The 17981-nt window shown below is 34.1% G+C and overlaps 1 protein-coding gene and 1 non-coding gene across 4 annotated transcripts in view; both read left to right on the top strand.

Annotated features, from left to right (window-relative positions):
* Window positions 1-17610, top strand: part of KPNA4 (karyopherin subunit alpha 4) — a 62480-nt gene extending 44870 nt beyond the window's left edge. For 2 of the 3 annotated variants that reach the window (XM_072807915.1, XM_072807917.1), the window contains 6 exons: window positions 1793-1921; window positions 3294-3398; window positions 7493-7564; window positions 8921-9083; window positions 11561-11655; window positions 14173-16168. In XM_072807915.1, coding sequence (XP_072664016.1) covers window positions 1793-1921; window positions 3294-3398; window positions 7493-7564; window positions 8921-9083; window positions 11561-11655; window positions 14173-14271 — 663 coding nt within the window. In that variant the 3' untranslated portion in view covers window positions 14272-16168. Of the gene's footprint in view, window positions 1-1792; window positions 1922-3293; window positions 3399-7492; window positions 7565-8920; window positions 9084-11560; window positions 11656-14172; window positions 16169-17470 lie in introns of those variants that run through there. The other variant, XM_072807916.1, reaches the window with a different exon arrangement.
* LOC140622522 (small Cajal body-specific RNA 7) lies at window positions 2115-2440 on the top strand. Its single transcript, XR_012022279.1, has one exon.
* Window positions 17611-17981: the final 371 nt, after the last annotated feature.

Raw genomic sequence — 17981 nt, 5'->3', positions numbered from 1 at the left:
AAAAGGAAAAAGAACTAAAAGTGTAAACCTCTTAGAAATAAACATAAGCATAAATTTTCATGACCATGGGTTAGGCCGCAGTTTTTTAGATATGATACCACAAGCATGACCAACCAAGGAGAAAAATAGATTAAATTGGACTTCACCAAAATTAAAAATCTCTGCTTCCAAGGAGACCATCAAGAAAGTGAGAAGACAGCCCACAGAATGGAAGGGAATATTTGCAAATCATATATCTGAAAAGGAACTTCTATCCAAAATACATAAAAAACTCTTAAAACTCAACAATAAAAAGACAAATAATCCCATTAAAAATTGGCAAAACTGGGGATCCCTGGGTGGCTCAGCAGTTTAGCACCTGCCTTCGGCCCAGGGCTTGATCCTGGAGTCCCGAGACCGAATCCCGCATCAGGCTCCCTGCATGGAGCCTACTTCTCCTTCTGCCTGGGTCTCTGCCTCTCTCTTTCTCTGTGTCTCTCATGAATGAATAAATAAGGTCTTAATAAAAAAGGAAAAAAAAATGGCAAAACTTTTAAATACAGTTATCCAGAGAAGACATACAAATGGTCAATAAGCATGTTCTCACATGCCCAACATTATTAGTCATGAAGGAAATGCAAATCAAAGCTACAATGAAATACCACTTTGTATGCACTGGGATGATATAATCAAAAAGACATTAACAAGTTTTGGCAAGGATGTAGAGAAAGTGTAATCCTTATATACCTATAAAATGGTACACAACCTCTTTGGAATACAGTGTGATGGTACCTCAAAAAGTTAGACACAGTTACTGTATAACACAGCATTTTCCACTCCCAGGTGTGTGTGTGTGTGTGTGTGTGTGTGTGTGTGTACACGTGTACACCCACCCAAGAGAATTGAAAACACATGTTCACCCAAAACTTGCACACAAATGTTTATGGCACTGTTATTTATAATACCCAGTGAAAATCAAATATTTATCAACAACTGAAGAGTAAAATAAAAAATACAAGTAGAATATTATTTGTCCATGAAAAGGAATGAAGTATCAATACATGCTACAATATGAATGGACTTTGAAAGCATTATTTTAAGTGAAGGAAGCCAGACAAAAAAGGCCACCTGCTGTCAGATTCCAATTATATGAAATGTCTGGAATAGGCAAATCCACAGAGACATCTCAGGCACAGTAGCTGTCAGGAATCACCACCTTCTCCCTGGGGATGAGGAAAATGGGAGCGTCTACTGATGGGTACAGATACTCCTTTTTGAAGTGATAAAAATATTCTGGAATTATTTATTAGTTATGGTTGCACAACTTTGAATATATAAGAACCCACCGAATTCTACACTTTGAAAGGGTGAATTTTATGTTCTATAAATTATATCTCAATTGAGGGGGGAAAATGAGTCATTTGTCTTGTAAATGTTAAAATTAGCCCCCCAGAAAACTTAAACATGAAGAAAATGACCTAATACAACTATTAAAAATAATTGATAACTCAAATTCATAAATGTCATACTAAGCAAGAAAAACTTCAGAACACTGTTTTGGTTTGTAATTTATTGAAACACTGAATCAAAAATCTGAAGTAGTGTCTTATTGTCTTTATGGCCCAAATTACTATCTAAAATTATCCTTATTTGTTTATTGACTATTTTCTACAATAATATTAGCTCCATAAGCCTTTCCTATTCACTTCTCTGTTCAGTATCAGACACAGCTTGGTAAAAAAGAGTAGGTTGGCATGAATAAAAGAGTGTATCTTTCATAATAGAACAACATCTTATTAAATCTTTGTTTCAGACTGCTGCACTTCGAGCTGTGGGCAACATTGTTACTGGAACTGATGAGCAAACACAAGTAGTTTTGAACTGTGATGCTCTTTCACACTTCCCAGCACTTCTGACACATCCCAAAGAGAAAATTAATAAAGTAAGTATTTTTAAATACTAGGTAATAACACACAAAATATCAGCAGTTTTCATTTGTAAAATTTAAGATTCATAAGTGTCTATAATGATTTTTAAGATAAATCATCATTTAGAATACTCTGTTCTTTTAAACATGGATTTATATGATTTTCTGTATATAAAACTAGTTGTAAACATTGCAATTTTGGCTCTCTTGGAAATGATGAAATAGAGATAATTGGGTGTTGAGTGTTGTGTGATTGGAAAATTTTAACATGTGAGTTAAGTAATTAAGCTTAATATTTTATAGATACTTAATAGAATGTGTGTGTGTTTGTGTTTGTGTGCTCATGGAGGCTATTGAAGGGGGCACTGACTGGTGATGCTGATATTGGAGTGCATCTGAGGCTGTTGTAGAAATACACGGGTTGTTGATTACAACGTTGCCGATGATTATAACCCAAGAACAGCTCACCTAAGTAGCCTAGCACCCTAAAATCTCTAACAGGTTCATTAAACATGGTCCTGTGATCTGATCCAAAAGAGCCCACTTCATACTAGCTAATACTAATAGCTTTGGGAATAAAATTTGTTTACTAATTTTTTTAGAGAAAATGTTTCCCTTTGTATTGATTAATATTATAAATTTATTATGTCTGGTAAATTACAGTGATAACCTACATAGGATATGAGGTACATATTTTGTCTTATTTTGTGCTAACTGGTCTCAGTGTGCATTTATTATCAGTGAAGCTTGTGAAACACTTGACTACCATTATCTTGGCAGAAGCAGCAAGCACCACTAAAATGTAAAGGGTATCATAAAAAGATCATTAAGGTAGACCAATGAAGCAATCAAACATCTGGTTCTATGTTAGCTCTTAAGAAAAATGGTGCAGTGAATGACATACAAATAAGTATACTTATAAAACCACTGTTTCAATTTTCACGTCTCCATTATTATGGATAATTGAGATTTGCCAATTTGGCTAGCATTCTTGGTCACAGTAGAATAGAGAAAAAAGCACATTATGTGAGGGGGAGGCTGAATCTCATTTACAGTAGTTTTAGGATTTGTATCTGTATTGGAGCTCATGGATACCTTAGTATTTTGTTTAGACAAACTTCTTTTGAGTCTTCTGTTTGGAAACATTGCTTTCAAGAATTCTTCAGAAGGGTCAGCTCATTATGACTTGAATTAGGGCCGTTAACAATTTGTTCAAAGAAAATGTGGAAGATGGGGAGGGTAGATGAGTTGAGATTCCTGAAATTTTTATTTTGGAACTCATTCCATAATAAAAAAGCATTTGGACATTGTAACAAATGTAGTGAATTTAGTTCAGATGCAGATTTTAAATTTTAATGAGAAATATTGAAGGGGTCTTGTTCTGCAGGAAGCAGTGTGGTTCCTCTCTAACATCACCGCAGGAAATCAGCAGCAGGTTCAAGCAGTAATTGATGCCAATCTTGTACCAATGATAATACATCTTTTGGATAAGGTAAGAAAACATCTTATATGTATCTGAGTAAGAGGAAAAGGATTTAAATTTTAACAAATTATGTGAATATATGCCTCTGTTTAATTAGAATCTATACAGTAGCATGTATAGTATGGTAAAGTAATATTAAAGTAAAAACTTTAAAAATAGCAGTTTTTAAATATAAAAACACATTTCTTTTCAGGAACTCCTGACTCTTCTTCGGTATCATTCCTTTACTAATACTACCATTTTCCTGGTATTTATTAAAAATACATTCAGGAACTCCTGACTCTTCTTCGGTATCATTCCTTTACTAATACTACCATTTTCTTGGTATTTATTAAAAATACTTATTAGGGCATTAATAATACATTATTATAATACATTATATGGTGCAGCGGTTTAGCGCTGCCTGTAGCCCAGAGTGTGATCCTGGAGACTCGGGATCGAGTCCCACGTCAGGCTCCCTGCATGGAGCCTGCTTCTCCCTCTGCCTGTGTCTTTGCATCTCTCTCTCTCTCTCTCTCTCTCTCTCTATGTGTCGCTCATGAATAAATAAATAAAATCTTTTAAAAAAAAGACATTATTGTTTTTAAAAAACATTACTAATGATGATAATATTCAAGATCATATACTGCTGATTATAAATGCTTATATATTGCTCTCATCATTCTACGTATATTACTTCATATAATACTGCAATTCCATGAGGTTAAGAATTATCCCCTGTGACAGGTAAAGAAACTGTGGTATAGACAAGTAAATTGCCCAAAATCAGATAGCAAGTAAGTGTGCTATTTAATCGTATGCTGTATCATCTCTTATGCTTACATTAACATTTGGGAAAGAGACCATTTAAAATGTCACAATTGGGGGAATCCCTGGGAGGCTCAGTGGTTTAGCGCCTGCCTTTGGCCCAGGGCGTGATCCTGGAGTCCCGGGATCGAGTCTTACATCAGGCTCCCTGCATGGAGCCTGCTTCTCCCTCTGCCTGTGTCTCTCCCTCTCTCTCTCTCTCTCTCTCTGTGTCTTTCATGAATAAATAAATATTTTTAAAAAAAATAAAAATAAAATGTCACAATCGCAGAAAGAGGGGTTTTTCTGAATGGTGACCTGTCATTAAAGAGAAGATAAAACCTTTGTCTTCTTTCCCTCCATGTTTTCTACAAACTGGTAATAAAGACTAAGTTTCCTGTAAACTGGTAGATCTGGTTCAATTTTTTAAGCAAGGCTTTTAATACACTACTCTACATTTCCTGATGATTCACATCAGAAGATACATACTGTTTGTCCTGTATCTCCAGATGTCCTACATCTGTCCTGTACAGATTGAAGAATGAGCTCTCAGGTATTATGAGCCTACATCAATTGATTGTTATAAACCTATCCATCGGGATCCCTGGGTGGCGCAGCGGTTTGGCACCTGCCTTTGGCCCAGGGCGCGATCCTGGAGACCCGGGATCGAATCCCACGTCGGGCTCCCGGTGCATGGAGCCTGCTTCTCCTTCTGCCTATGTCTCTGCCTCTGTGTGTGTGTGTGTGTGTGTGTGTGTGTGTGTGTGTGACTATCATAGATAAATAAAAATTAAAATAAAATATTAAAAAAAATAAACCTATCCATCAGTCTTTGCCTACTAGTTTTCAGGTAGTCATTAGCGATCATTGAATGGATCCCTTATTTTACCAGGAACTGCAAAATGCTGACTTTCTGATTCTGTCATTCTTTTTTTTTGGTGTGTGTGTGATTTTTTTTTTTAATAAATTTATTTTTTATTGGTGTTCAATTTGCCAACATATAAAATAACACCCAGTGCTCATCCCGTCAAGTGCCCACCTCAGTGCCCTTCTGTCATTCTTTATGTTATTAACTGATTTTTCAGTGAAAAGTTTTTTTCGTTATCAGCTATTGGTTTACTCTGAAATATGGTTCATATAAAAAAGGCAAGATAAATTCTCATTATCATGTAGTGGTTTTTTGTTGTTTTGGGGTATGTGTGTGTGTGTTTTAAGTAGGCTCCACATGGGGCTTGAACTCACAACCCTGATACCAAGACCTGAGCTGAGATGAAAAGTCATATGTTTAATAGACTGAGCCACCCAGGTGTTCCATTATCTCTGTTTTTAGAATAACATGGTTCCCTAGCAACCTCAAAAGAATACTAGGGTGGAGTTTTTAAAGTCATTAGGAAATTATGGATTTTGTGTATTTTTTATTATAAGTTTTAGTCCATTGTAGTTATTTTTTCTAACACTCAGATTGTCCCTAACAAATGGGAATCTCTTAAACTTAGTGTCTGTGTCTTTTTTACATCACCCCAATAGTTTTTCAGAACTTCCTACTTGTTGAATATGACACAATTCTTAAGCATATTTTCTCTATTTTCTGACCTATACTCTATGATGTCCTTTTTAGGTAGCAGATGGTATTTAAGAATTATAATTATAGTTCAGGTCCTAAGAAAGATGATTGCTACAAGGTTGTCACTGTTTCTAGGTCTGAGTGAACAAAATGGGTGATAATGTGTATGGTTTTCTTTGTTTTTAGAAAATAGAAAATAGGGGTACCTGACTGGCTTGGTCAGTAGAGCATGTGACTTTTGATCCTCAGGGTCATGAGCTTAAGCCCAACATTGGGCATGGAGCCTACTTTAAAAAAAAAAAAAAAAAAAAAAAGAAAATATATAGTAATTTCATGAACATGAAAATTCGTAAGAAACAAATCATGAAAAATAATTAATTTAAAAAATCATGAGTGAAAAGAAACTGTCAGATACTACTGGGTATTTAGGATAAACTTTTTATATTCTCTTAGATTTTATATTTTCATCTTTTATGCTGGAAATCTTTCTAAAAAGATTACAATATATATTGAGATACAAAATTTATCAAAATAGCAAGCTGACATTGCCATTAAATATGACTACTCCACTTTTAAGATTTCTTTGAGGATAGTAATACATAATTTTTGTATGTGTGGTTAAGTCACCAACTTGATACACAGTTGGGTTATTTATTATATGGGGGAATTACTTTAGTATTTTTTGTTTGTTTAGGGTTTTTGTTTATATAAAGCACTATATGGTCTCCAAGTAAAAAAAAATATGCACCTTATTTTCAAGGTGCATATTTTCAATATTTTACCAGTTTATATTTGGGATTATTGGATGTGCAGATAGACTTTATGTAAATTTAGCCGTATAATACCATCTCCCTCCATAAGGATTGTACCATTTTACAATCCTGCCAGTCTCACTGATAGATATTTACATTGTATCAGTCTGATATATAAAAATAGATATCACACTGCAATATTGATTTTTATTCCTCATATAAGTTTTTTCTTAATTATAAGCATTTTCCCAGGTTACTAGTCTAATTTGTATTTAACAACTGGTTATTATTCCATTCAGCAGATTCATCATAATTAGTCATTTATTCCACTGCTGAGAATTCTACTTGCTTTTACTTTTTGACTAGTATGTAGTACTACGATAATATCTAGAAGGAAAGAAAATATTACTTTGTTTTAAATTATTTTCTTGGTAAATTCTTAAAGATTCTCATATGATTATTTGAGAACCTCATATGATTATTAAATATTACTTTGAGAACCTCATGATTATTAAATGTATTACTAAATAAATTACTAAATCATATATGATTTTAAATGATTTTAAGTGTACTTTTTCAGTTTATATTTGAAAGGTAATATAGGAGGGTGATGTTTTTATTATATCATCTTATTAATGGTGGACATTTTTAAAACTTTGTATTTAAAAGGTTACATTTCTTTGATTAAAGTGAAGTGTACATTCTCCTTCCCCCACCCCCTTTTTGGGTTTTGGACTACTTTTATTTTATCACTGACTTCATTTAATCTGATTTAATTGAACAGTAATACCAAGTCACTTTGTTGCCAGGAGAGTTTGCAAAGGGGAGTCTACATTTGTTTAGGGTAAATTGAATTCAGAAACCTTCCTTAAGTAAAAAATTATGTATGCACATAGAAAGGTTAGAAAAAACTTGGGAAAATAAGCAGTTGAAAATCATTTCAGACAGCATTTTTTCCCCTGTTTACACTGTGTTGCAATTTGTATTCTTTGCTTTTACAGGGGGATTTTGGCACCCAGAAAGAAGCTGCTTGGGCCATAAGTAACTTAACAATTAGTGGGAGGAAAGATCAAGTAAGTTCAACTCTTACTTATTTCTCAGAACTGGTAAAATAACATACATAAAAATTCTAAATTCTAAGATTTAGATTTCAGTTAAATCATAATTTAAAATAATAGCAAGATAATAGGCATTCTGTGATTCCCGCCCCGCCCCCCCATATAAAAGTGTTACCTTGACTTCTTAGGTTACATTTCATAGATGAGAAGTGTTCTCTTTATACCATCTTGGCCTACAAAAATTTTCTAATCCATGGTAAGATCAAAACATATGTAGTCAAAATATATTTGGTTTTTAACAGTATTAGGGAAAAAAACAGGACTTTTTAGCTTAATAGAATGAAACAACATCACAGATTCTCATAACAAATGAACATAAACAACAAAAATTTACCAGCAGCAAACAAAGCAAGGAACTAATGTAAACCAAAAGGCTGGAACTAGAGCAGCCCTGGTGGCTCAGTGGTTTAGCGCCACCTTCAGCCCAGGGCCTGATCCTGGGGTCCTGGGATCGAGTTCCGCGTCAAGCTCCCTGCATGGAGCCTGCTTCTCCCTCTGCCTGTGTCTCTGCCCCTCTCTCTCCCTCCCTCTCTCTCTCTCTCTCTCTCTCTCTCTCTCTCTGTCACTCACGGATAAATAAATAAAATCTTAAAAAAAATAAAAATAAATAAAAGATTCCAGGTAAATTTCACAGATAAGGTAAAAAGAGTGAATTTAGAGCTAATAAACAATAAGCTGATAATTGTCACAAATAAGCTATAGACTGATGGTGAGCAATGAATCCACTTAAATATGAATAGAGAGCAGAATATAAATATATAGTACATGGAAATGACAATATAACAAAATATAAAAATGAAAGAAAAATATTATGAAAATATTATAGAACCAGTTGAATAGTGAATTGAAAGTAGCCAGGTATTTGAGGATTCTAAATGATACAGCATTCTCACATTGGATACTATTATGTTGAACAATGGTTCCCTTAAAAAAATGGTTCCCTTAAAAAATGGTTCCCTTATCATCCAGCCTCTACAGATGTCATAATTTCTTAATCTTAAAGGGGAGGAAAGCATCTTTGAAGAAAGTATTCCTTATGGCAGATGTTTTGCATGAGGTTAAGTGATTCCTTCATTATCACTTGTTTTTTCCGAAGTTCAAGAAAAGTAAACATTACATTAAAGGAAGGAATCTCATAGTAAAATAATCTAACAAGAAAATAATAAAATTATCTAATGTAGTCTAACATAACGTGAAAAATGAGGTCATGTTTCTATACTCAAAACTTTAAAGTCAAAATTATTTCAGTGTGATCATATGGTGCGCACAGTTCACTGATGTTTATTATATCATGGTGTTTTTATTCTTCAGGTGGCCTATCTAATCCAGCAAAATGTTATTCCACCTTTTTGCAACTTGCTGACTGTAAAAGATGCACAGGTTGTGCAAGTAGTACTTGATGGACTAAGTAATATATTAAAAATGGCTGAAGATGAGGCGGAAACCATAGCCAATCTTATAGAAGAATGTGGAGGCAAGTGTATTACAAGCTATTATTTCACAGTTTTAATGTTCTTTTTGTAACTACTTTTTATTTTCTGACTAATGTAGCACCTCTGTATTTTTCTTAGATTATCAAGTAACAGAATAAAGTAAATACTATATTCTATATGTACAGTCCTGCTCAGCTTCTTGCATATGCTTAGGTAACTGAATTGCTGCCCTGTATTTGAAACAGGCACTGTGCTAAGGTACTGGGAAAACAGTGGTAAACAAGACACAGTCCTTGCCCTCAAGGCATGTAGTCTAGTCATGGAGATAAATATGAACTGATTTAATGTGCTAATTACCCTAATAGAAATGTACAACAAAATGAAATACCTTATCCATCCTGGAAGAAGCAGGAAGTGACACCTGAGCTGGATTTTGAGAGATGAATAAGGATTAATAAAGTAAAAAGGGATGAAAGGTGTTCCAGGCAGAGACACCATGAGCAAAGTCTGAGGTGAGATCTAGCATTCAGCAAATTATAAGTAGTTCAGTGTTGCTGAATCACAAAGTATGGGGTAGACACTGCCTAAAGATGAGGCTGGAGATACAGCCAGTAACCAGGCCCCTGCCGTCTTACAAGCTTTGTAGCACAGCAGATTCTTTATTCTGTAAGGCCATAGTTCCCAAATCTGATTCTGTGCCAGGGCCACCCAGAATGTAAATAGCATGTCTTAACTTTCAGCTTTTAGAATTAACCATGTAGATAGAACATGGTAGTTTCAATTGTAGCTGTGGAACAAAATGTAAATGTTACCAACCTGGATAAGCATAAAAGGAAAGGATTTCTGACAGATGTGGAGAAGTAAATGAAAGGAGAAGTAACTTAAGAGTAGGAGGACCATATCTTCAATTTGCTTAATGGAGGAGTTCAGAGGCTTGAAAGAAAGAAGTATTTTTAAAGTTACTGAAGTAACAAATAGAGCAACAGAAAATAATTCATAACTATCAAGTTAGGAATAGGAGATGGAGAATAGAGAACCTAATTAGGAAGTTGAGTACCAGTAAATAGTTAATATACTTTAAAAGTTTTTACTGTTTTTTCCCATGTAAACATTTTAATTATTAAAAATGTAATTTTTATATATTAAAATACAGATCTGAGCCTTGCCTTCATCACTGCAGGTAAGGCCAAGAATCTGTATCTTATAAACACTCCCAATGAATTCTGCCTCAGGGTATTACAAATCATTTAAAGATTTTATCTGAGGGATTGGTATGTTTAAATGGAGCAAGGATATCAGGGAAATGGGACCATTGGAGAAAGAGGCAGGAACCAGTTAGGAAAGTATATAGTGATAAGGGGCCACAATAAATGATGACAGGATTCAAGGAATGGATAGTCTTACAGGTTTTTGAACAGATTTGATGATAGAGTATTAAGGGGAACTTATTAGGCTTTCTCTCAGATTTCAAGTTGTTTATTATCATCAAGTAAGAATACAGTAGAATAAATAGTTTAATTGAAGAAAGGCAAGTAATAAATTATGTTTGGACATTTTGAGCATTACATACCCATGAAATATCTGGTGGAATTATCACGCAGGCATTTTAATTTTATGCTTCTGAAGCTCAGAAAAAAGTCCTCACCCTATTATAGTGGCTTAATTCTTTTGTTTAAGATTTTATTTTTAAGCAATCCCCAGACTCATCATGGGGCTCAAACCCACAATCCCGAGATTAAGAGTTGCATGCTCCACTAAGTACCAAGCCAGCCAGGCACCCCTGTCTAAATACTGAAAGTGTGGGCCCACTAAGTTGAATGTGTAGAGTGAGAAATGAGCGCAAAGCAACTTCTCCATGTAAGGAATAGATAAAGGAAGAACACTCATGAAAGGGCAGTTTCACTTTACTTCAGAAGCCTTAAAATTATTAGTCCTATAAAACGAAACAAGATGTAATTTGCAAATCAGTTATGTTTATATATTCTTTTTAATGTTTCTGCCTGTGATTTAATAAACTTATGTTTATAGGAACAATTCCTCTTTCCCCTGAAATGCTTTGATCTTGATCATTTTCCATAATACTTAACAGATGTCTTAACATTCATATATATTAACCGCCAGTATTTTCATTATTTTTATACATGCTCATTAGAAAAACCTGGCAGAGGCTAGCTAGAAAGTAGAAAGAATCTGCTTTTAACTTAATAACAAACAAAAATAATCCATATTATTCCTTATAAACATTGGTTATATAATATTCTGCTGAATAGAGAGGTGTCCCATTGCTTGCTTAAACATTTATATACATTTAAACACTCAGGATGTTAACTTTTAAGATAAATATGCTATATCTTTGTGCATTAAACCTTTTTATTTTTAAGATTCATCTTTAGAATAGAGTCCCAAAAGTCATAGATTTGCCAAAAATTGGGATTATGTGGTCCCAAGGTTATTGTAAATTTTTTGTTCTTACGTTTTAAATATTACCATTGTTTTCACTTCATAAAATTTCTTGCAGGACTGGAAAAAATTGAACAACTTCAGAATCATGAAAATGAAGACATCTACAAATTGGCCTATGAGATCATTGATCAGTTCTTCTCTTCAGATGATGTATTTAAAGTTTTCTTAGTTTTTTGTATAAACATAAGTCTAGAAATAATATAAGCTAGGACATACATTTTTAGAATGGGATTAAAATAATGTCACTTTCAGAAACATAAATATTGTAAAATTTAATTTTTTGTTTTTTTTTAAGATTTTATTATTCATGAGAGATACACAAAGAAAGGCACAGACTAGACTAGAAAGGCAGAGGGAGAAGCAGGCTCCTTGCAGGAAGCCCGATGTGGGACTTGATCCCGGGACCGGGGTCACACCCTGAGCCAAAAGCAGACACTCAACCACTGAGCCACCCAGGCATCCCATATTGTAATATTTTAAAGTCCCTAGGATGTTAAGTAGTAGTATTAGTTTTAAGGGCAAAAAATACAAGGATTTTTTTTGTTTTTTACAAACTTTTTGCCATTAAAGGTTAAAAATAGAATGAGGTGTTTTTTATTTTTTAGGAATGCTGAAAAGTTTACTTGTAAAGTATCATTTTTTTAAATCTTATAAATGGAAGTTTTTACCCTTTGAATACCTTCCACTTTCCTCTGCCTCCACCCTCTACCTATGGTAACCATCAGTTTGATCTTTCCTATGAGCTTATTTTTTGGGTTTTTTAAGATTCCACATACAAGTTAGATCAGACATTATTTGTCTTTCTCTGACTTATTCATCTTAAGCATTAAACCCCCTCACTGTTTATACATGTTGTTACAAATCGCAGGGCGGTTTCCTTTAAGTCTTTATAATATTATCCTGTGTGTGTATACCACATTTTCTTTATCCATTCATCTGTTAGTGGACATTTAGGCTATTTCCATGCTTTGGGTATTGTAAATTATACTGCTGTGAACATAGGGGTGGAGATGTCTTTTCGAGTTAGTGTTTTCATTTCCTTTGAAATATATTCCTAAAAGTGGAGAATCCCTGCGTGGCTCAGCGGTTTAGCACCTGCCTTTACCCCAGGGCGTGATCCTAGAGTCCCAGGATCAAGTCCCCCATCGGGCTGCCTGCATGGAGCCTGTTTCTCCCTCTGCCTATGTCTCTGCCTCTCTCTCTCTCTCTCTCTATCTCTCATGAATAAGTGAATAAAATCTTTAAATATGTATATATATATATATATTCCTAAATGTGGAATTGCTGAATAATCATATGGTAGTTCTATTTGTAATTTTTTTGAGGTTTCCTCCATATTATTTTCTAAAGTGGCTGTACTAATTTACATACCCGCTAACAATGCACATGATTTCCCTTTTCTCTTTGTCCACACTAGCATGTGTTAACTCTTATCTTTTTAATGATGGCAATTTTAACAGAGATGAGGTAATACCTCATTGTGGTTTTAATTTGCATTGCCCTAATTACTGGTGGTGGTGAGTGTTTTTTTATTTACCTAATCACCTTTCATATATCTTTTGGAGAAATGTCTGTTCAGGTCTTTTGCCCATTTTTTTAATTGGGTTGGGTTTTTTGTTGTTTTGTTTGTTTTGGTATTGAGTTATGATAAGGATTTTTTTTTTTGACACTTGACAAGTCAGGCTTTATTTTCACTAGGTGTCTTTATAGTTCTCAAATTTTATATTGTTAATAGCATAACATTTATAAACAAAACAGTGCTACTAGTATATTCTATAATAAATCCTTTCTGATAATAGGTCTCCATATTTGAAGATACTGTCACTGTTATTTTTAGTAGGTGACCAAAAATAAATTTGAAGATACATAATATGGAAAAAATAAATGGTCAAGAAAGATAAGTTACTAATTAATGTAAGGTGTAACATACAAAAATATCTTCATGTTGTCAGTATATGGTAGTTGAAATTAAAGTATTAACTTATTTTTAGTATTGTTTCTTGGGAAAAGTAAATCTAAAAGCAGTTATTCCTTAGAAAATTATAGATACAGCCAGCCACCAGTGGATTTTTTGCTGATTCTCAACTTTACAAAAAATAATTGATACACACCCTAAACTTTTCCACATTATCAAAAAAGATTGGCATAAACTATACTGTAGGTCAGTGATTTTTGTGGTATTTCAAAAAAGAACCTTTAAGGTATATAGAATATTATTTATTCATTATAGCACAGCTATTATTTTACTGTTTTAAGCCCAAATGTCATTTGTCTCCAATTGCTACTAAAAACATAACTAAAGATTACAATTACTCTCCAGAAATGACAGCATTAAGTTTTTTAATGTCATCAACTTTTATCTATTTGCCCAGGTAAGAGGGAAATTATAATGTGTATCCTCTCAGTGTGAGATGTAGGACCATCTCCAATTTATTACTTGTATTTCACTCTTTTGGAAGATACCTTTCATGCATATTCTCAAGTTCCCTCTCATTTCAAGTGTTCTTTAAGACAAAGCCTTTACAAAAGGTTTCAGCTTTCTAAAGAGATGGTAGGACAATTGGCTCTCATTTCTTTTGTACTTTTTTTTTTTTGAAATAATATTTCTATAGTGTTATTTATGTAACCTTTAAAACTAATTATTACTTACTTTTTATTTTTTCTTAGATTGATGAAGATCCTAGCCTTGTTCCAGAGGCAATACAAGGTGGAACATTTGGTTTCAATTCATCTGCCAACGTACCAACAGAAGGGTTCCAGTTTTAGAAAGATGTTGTGGAAGTTAGGTACAATGCAGCACTGAGATATATATATATATATACATATATATAAAAAGGTTTGATCCATCAAGCTTGGCTCATGGGATCTGCTGCTGCATTAAATCGGGAAAGAAAATGTGAAGATTTCATTTGGAATCACAGAAAATGCCCAAATGAGGTCAAGATGGCGAGTGGGTGCGAGTGAGAATGAGTGGCAAAATGTAACGAAAACTTTACATGAATGCTTATTTAGGTTGTTCAAAGTAAAAAGGGCTACAGGTCACAGATCTTCAGTGCCTGAGAAGGAACATTGACTTACTCTGTATCAATTGAGGGGAAAGTGCAGTACTGTCATCTTCAAGCCTTGTAAGCATAAAAGAGGATATGATGCCCATATAAGTCAAAGGAAAACGAGCCCAGGCCTTGCTATGAAGCAATGTGTGAGTGGACAAATGTTGAATGAATGTCTGGCTCAGTGATAGGGAGTCAGGTTCATCTTTCAAATCTAGGGCTCTTCACTCATGAAGCAGACTCCTAGTCCTGGAGTGACTGTGTACGAGAGTATGGTTGTGGTGCTGTATGTGAACGCATGCAAGCTTGATTCGCCTTCAGGGGGCTGATAACAAACCTAGTAAATCATCAAAGTGAGATCTTAAGTGTTAATGTACACTGGACATGAAAACAAAGACCGGTTTAGCAGCAGACATTGGTTTACTCTGCAGCCTGTGTTTTCTATTCCCCCTCTTCCCTCTACCCAACCCCCTCCTTTTTTTTTTTTTTTTTCTTTTTAGTTTTTATTTACTTTACCTAGTATGGCTTTTTAGTTGCTTCTCAAGTCAGAAAACTTTTCAGGAAGGTTTCCCTGTGCATTTGCACCAGATGAATGTTTGATGCTATGAAAAGCTTTCCATATCATCAAAACTAATTTGTGTAGATTTTTGCATGAAAAAAATCATAAATTTCCCTCAAAATAGACTGTGTTGCAGTACACAAGTTGCCATAATAGTATAAAACAGTAAAATGTGCTTTAAAAAGCCATCCTTTTCATTTTCAGAGATAACATAAAGATCTTTGCATGAGGTAAATCTACAGCATAGTTCATTTTTAGATTTTGTTGAGTCCTGTAAAGAAGAAGAAGAAAAAAGTTTCAGTTGTGGTAGAATAATACCGTGCTGTGTTTAAATGTTACTTGTTTTCAAACTTTGTTTTCTATGAAAATGATATGGAAACTTCTAAAATGGAATTTGGTGCATATGTACTGCTGAATAAAGACCGATGAAGAGGTTTGAGTAGATGTACAAATCAAGTAATGGTTTGAACACCTTTAATAATATGCCTAATCTGTTCAATTGTTTTAGAATCTTTTTATCTTAGATGTAGGCAGCCATGAACAATCTATTTTGAGCCACTTTAGGGAGAAAACTTTGTATTTTTAAAACTTGCATAAAAGTTATGCAAGTGGTTTTTATAAATTGGAATAATACCTCAGTTTTGAGGTTATGCACACTAAATTAAATGTGACATAAATTAATTTGTACAAAAAGAACTCTTTATAAGGTGGCTCATTGTAGGAAATCCTGTGCCTTCCCCTTTGAGCACAAGTGTTGCATGAACAACAGTTTGCTATAAGAAACATACCAGATTAGCCACCATTAGCATCTATATCTACTTTGTGTTTAAAAATCAACTGGTAATTCTGAAACACTGTAGAATGGATAAAAATTATTTTGTGATCATAACTCTTTGTTGAACTAGAGTATTTTTGCAGCATTCCTTGTCATCAGAAACATGGTTAAAGTTTAAAACTAGAAGCAGCAGAAAACTAGCTTGTAAAATTTATCCAAGTAGAATGCAGGCTAGGCTGTCTTGGGGAAATAAACATTAAAACTTAAAGCAATGTTTTACATGGGGTGTGTGTGTGTGCTGTTTGGATTTTAATATATATATATTAATGTATATTAATATATATATAAATGTAAAGTTGAGTATGACCCAATGGCTTATTTTAGATTGTCCTTGAGCTTTTTGATCTAGAACCAGTATAATAAGAAATTTAAGTTCTGTACTTGCAGTATACACATATTATTATTCTAACCCACTGGATCTGTTCAGGTGACACTATCTTTGTTTCTGCTTTCTCCCTGTCCAGCCCAAGATTTTGACCTTCCTTTGTTCTTCCAGCTATATGGACTGAGAGAGACTACTTAAACTATATTTTACATATTACTGTAACTTGAGCAAATGGCAGATTACATACAAAGCTTGTTTTTTTACAGAAGGTTTAAATTAACAGAAGTTGAACATGACAGTATTTTGTATGATCCATGTTTCTTAGTAAATAGATCTGGCTCAAAGTAAGCCAGTAAGGTTATAATAGGCTAAATGATTTCATAAAATAGTTAACCCTATAATACATCCTAGTTGTGGATGATAACATCTGTGAATACAAGGGCTACCTGATGGTCTTAAATATTTCATTTCTACCTATGGTCTCATACAAGACATTGATTTTGTAATAGAATTCTTGGAGGGATTTTTCATTTTCTGAAATTGTTTCAGCATAGTTAACAGTTCACCCCAATTAATGGATTTAAACATAATCAAGAAACTTGATTCATTTTTAACATAGAGCATTATTTGTGAGGAGGGGAAAAATGGAATAGTAAGCCTTTAATAAGCTTAATGTTCTTGACTTTTCATGCCTTAAACTGCTTTTTTTGGAGCACTGAGCCCTTCTCAAGTTGTATAAAAATAAGAATGTTCTATTACAAATGTGTGAGTAGCCCTTGTCTAAAATACATCTTTAAAGATATTTTTTCCTTCCTATTTTGTGTCATGATGGAATTAGTACTTTCCACATTACTCTGAACCAAAACCAGAACATTGCTATAATTAAAATTATAGACTAATCATGAAAAATACACCTGGAAGATTTTTTAACTTTTAGTTTAGGCTTACCTGGTAACTGCATTTCATAGGGTTTTTTTGTTTCTTTAAAGGTATCATTGCATTGTTAAATGATGGGCTTTATTGTAACATTAATATAATTTATGGATCACCCTATTTGGATTCTCCATTGCCTCAGTTCCCTTGAGAAAAAAAAGAGATTAAGCTTTGTATTTTAAGAAGTGATATATATTCTGTTGCTATATAACAAAGTACCACAAACTTATGGCTTAAACCAACATATATTTATTATTTCACAGTTTCCACAGGCCAGGAGCCCAGGTACAGCTTAGCTAGATCCAGTGCTCAAGACCTCACAAGGCTGCAGTCAAGGTTTCAGCCAGAGCCACAACCTCAGAAGCTCGGGGTCCTCTTCCATGCTCATATGCAGAATCCGTTTCTTGGCAGCTGTAGAACTCAAGGCAGCTTGCTGCTTCAAGGCCTGCAGGAGAATCTGATTTCGGAGAAGGCCCTAAACCCTCTTTTTTTGAGGGTTCACCTGATTAAGTCAGGCTCACCCAGGATAATACCCTCTTGATGATCTCAAAGCCAAACTGCTTAGTACTTTAATTACACCTGCAAAATCCCTTCCTCTTTGTCCTATACTGTAACCTGTAATATCTATCATATTCACAGATCCTGCCCACACTTGAGGGAAGGGGATTATAAAGGGCACATGTATCAGGGATTCTTGGGATCCATCTTAAGAGTTCTGTCTAGCAGAAAGGAGTACCAATCTTTAGACCCTAGAGCAATTTAGAAGTGATCCCC

This window comes from Canis lupus, chromosome 31, assembly GCF_048164855.1.
Source record: "Canis lupus baileyi chromosome 31, mCanLup2.hap1, whole genome shotgun sequence".
Taxonomy (NCBI): Eukaryota; Metazoa; Chordata; class Mammalia; order Carnivora; family Canidae; genus Canis; species Canis lupus.
Note: the sequence above shows the minus strand (reverse complement) of the source record. Positions and strands in the feature narration are given on the sequence as shown.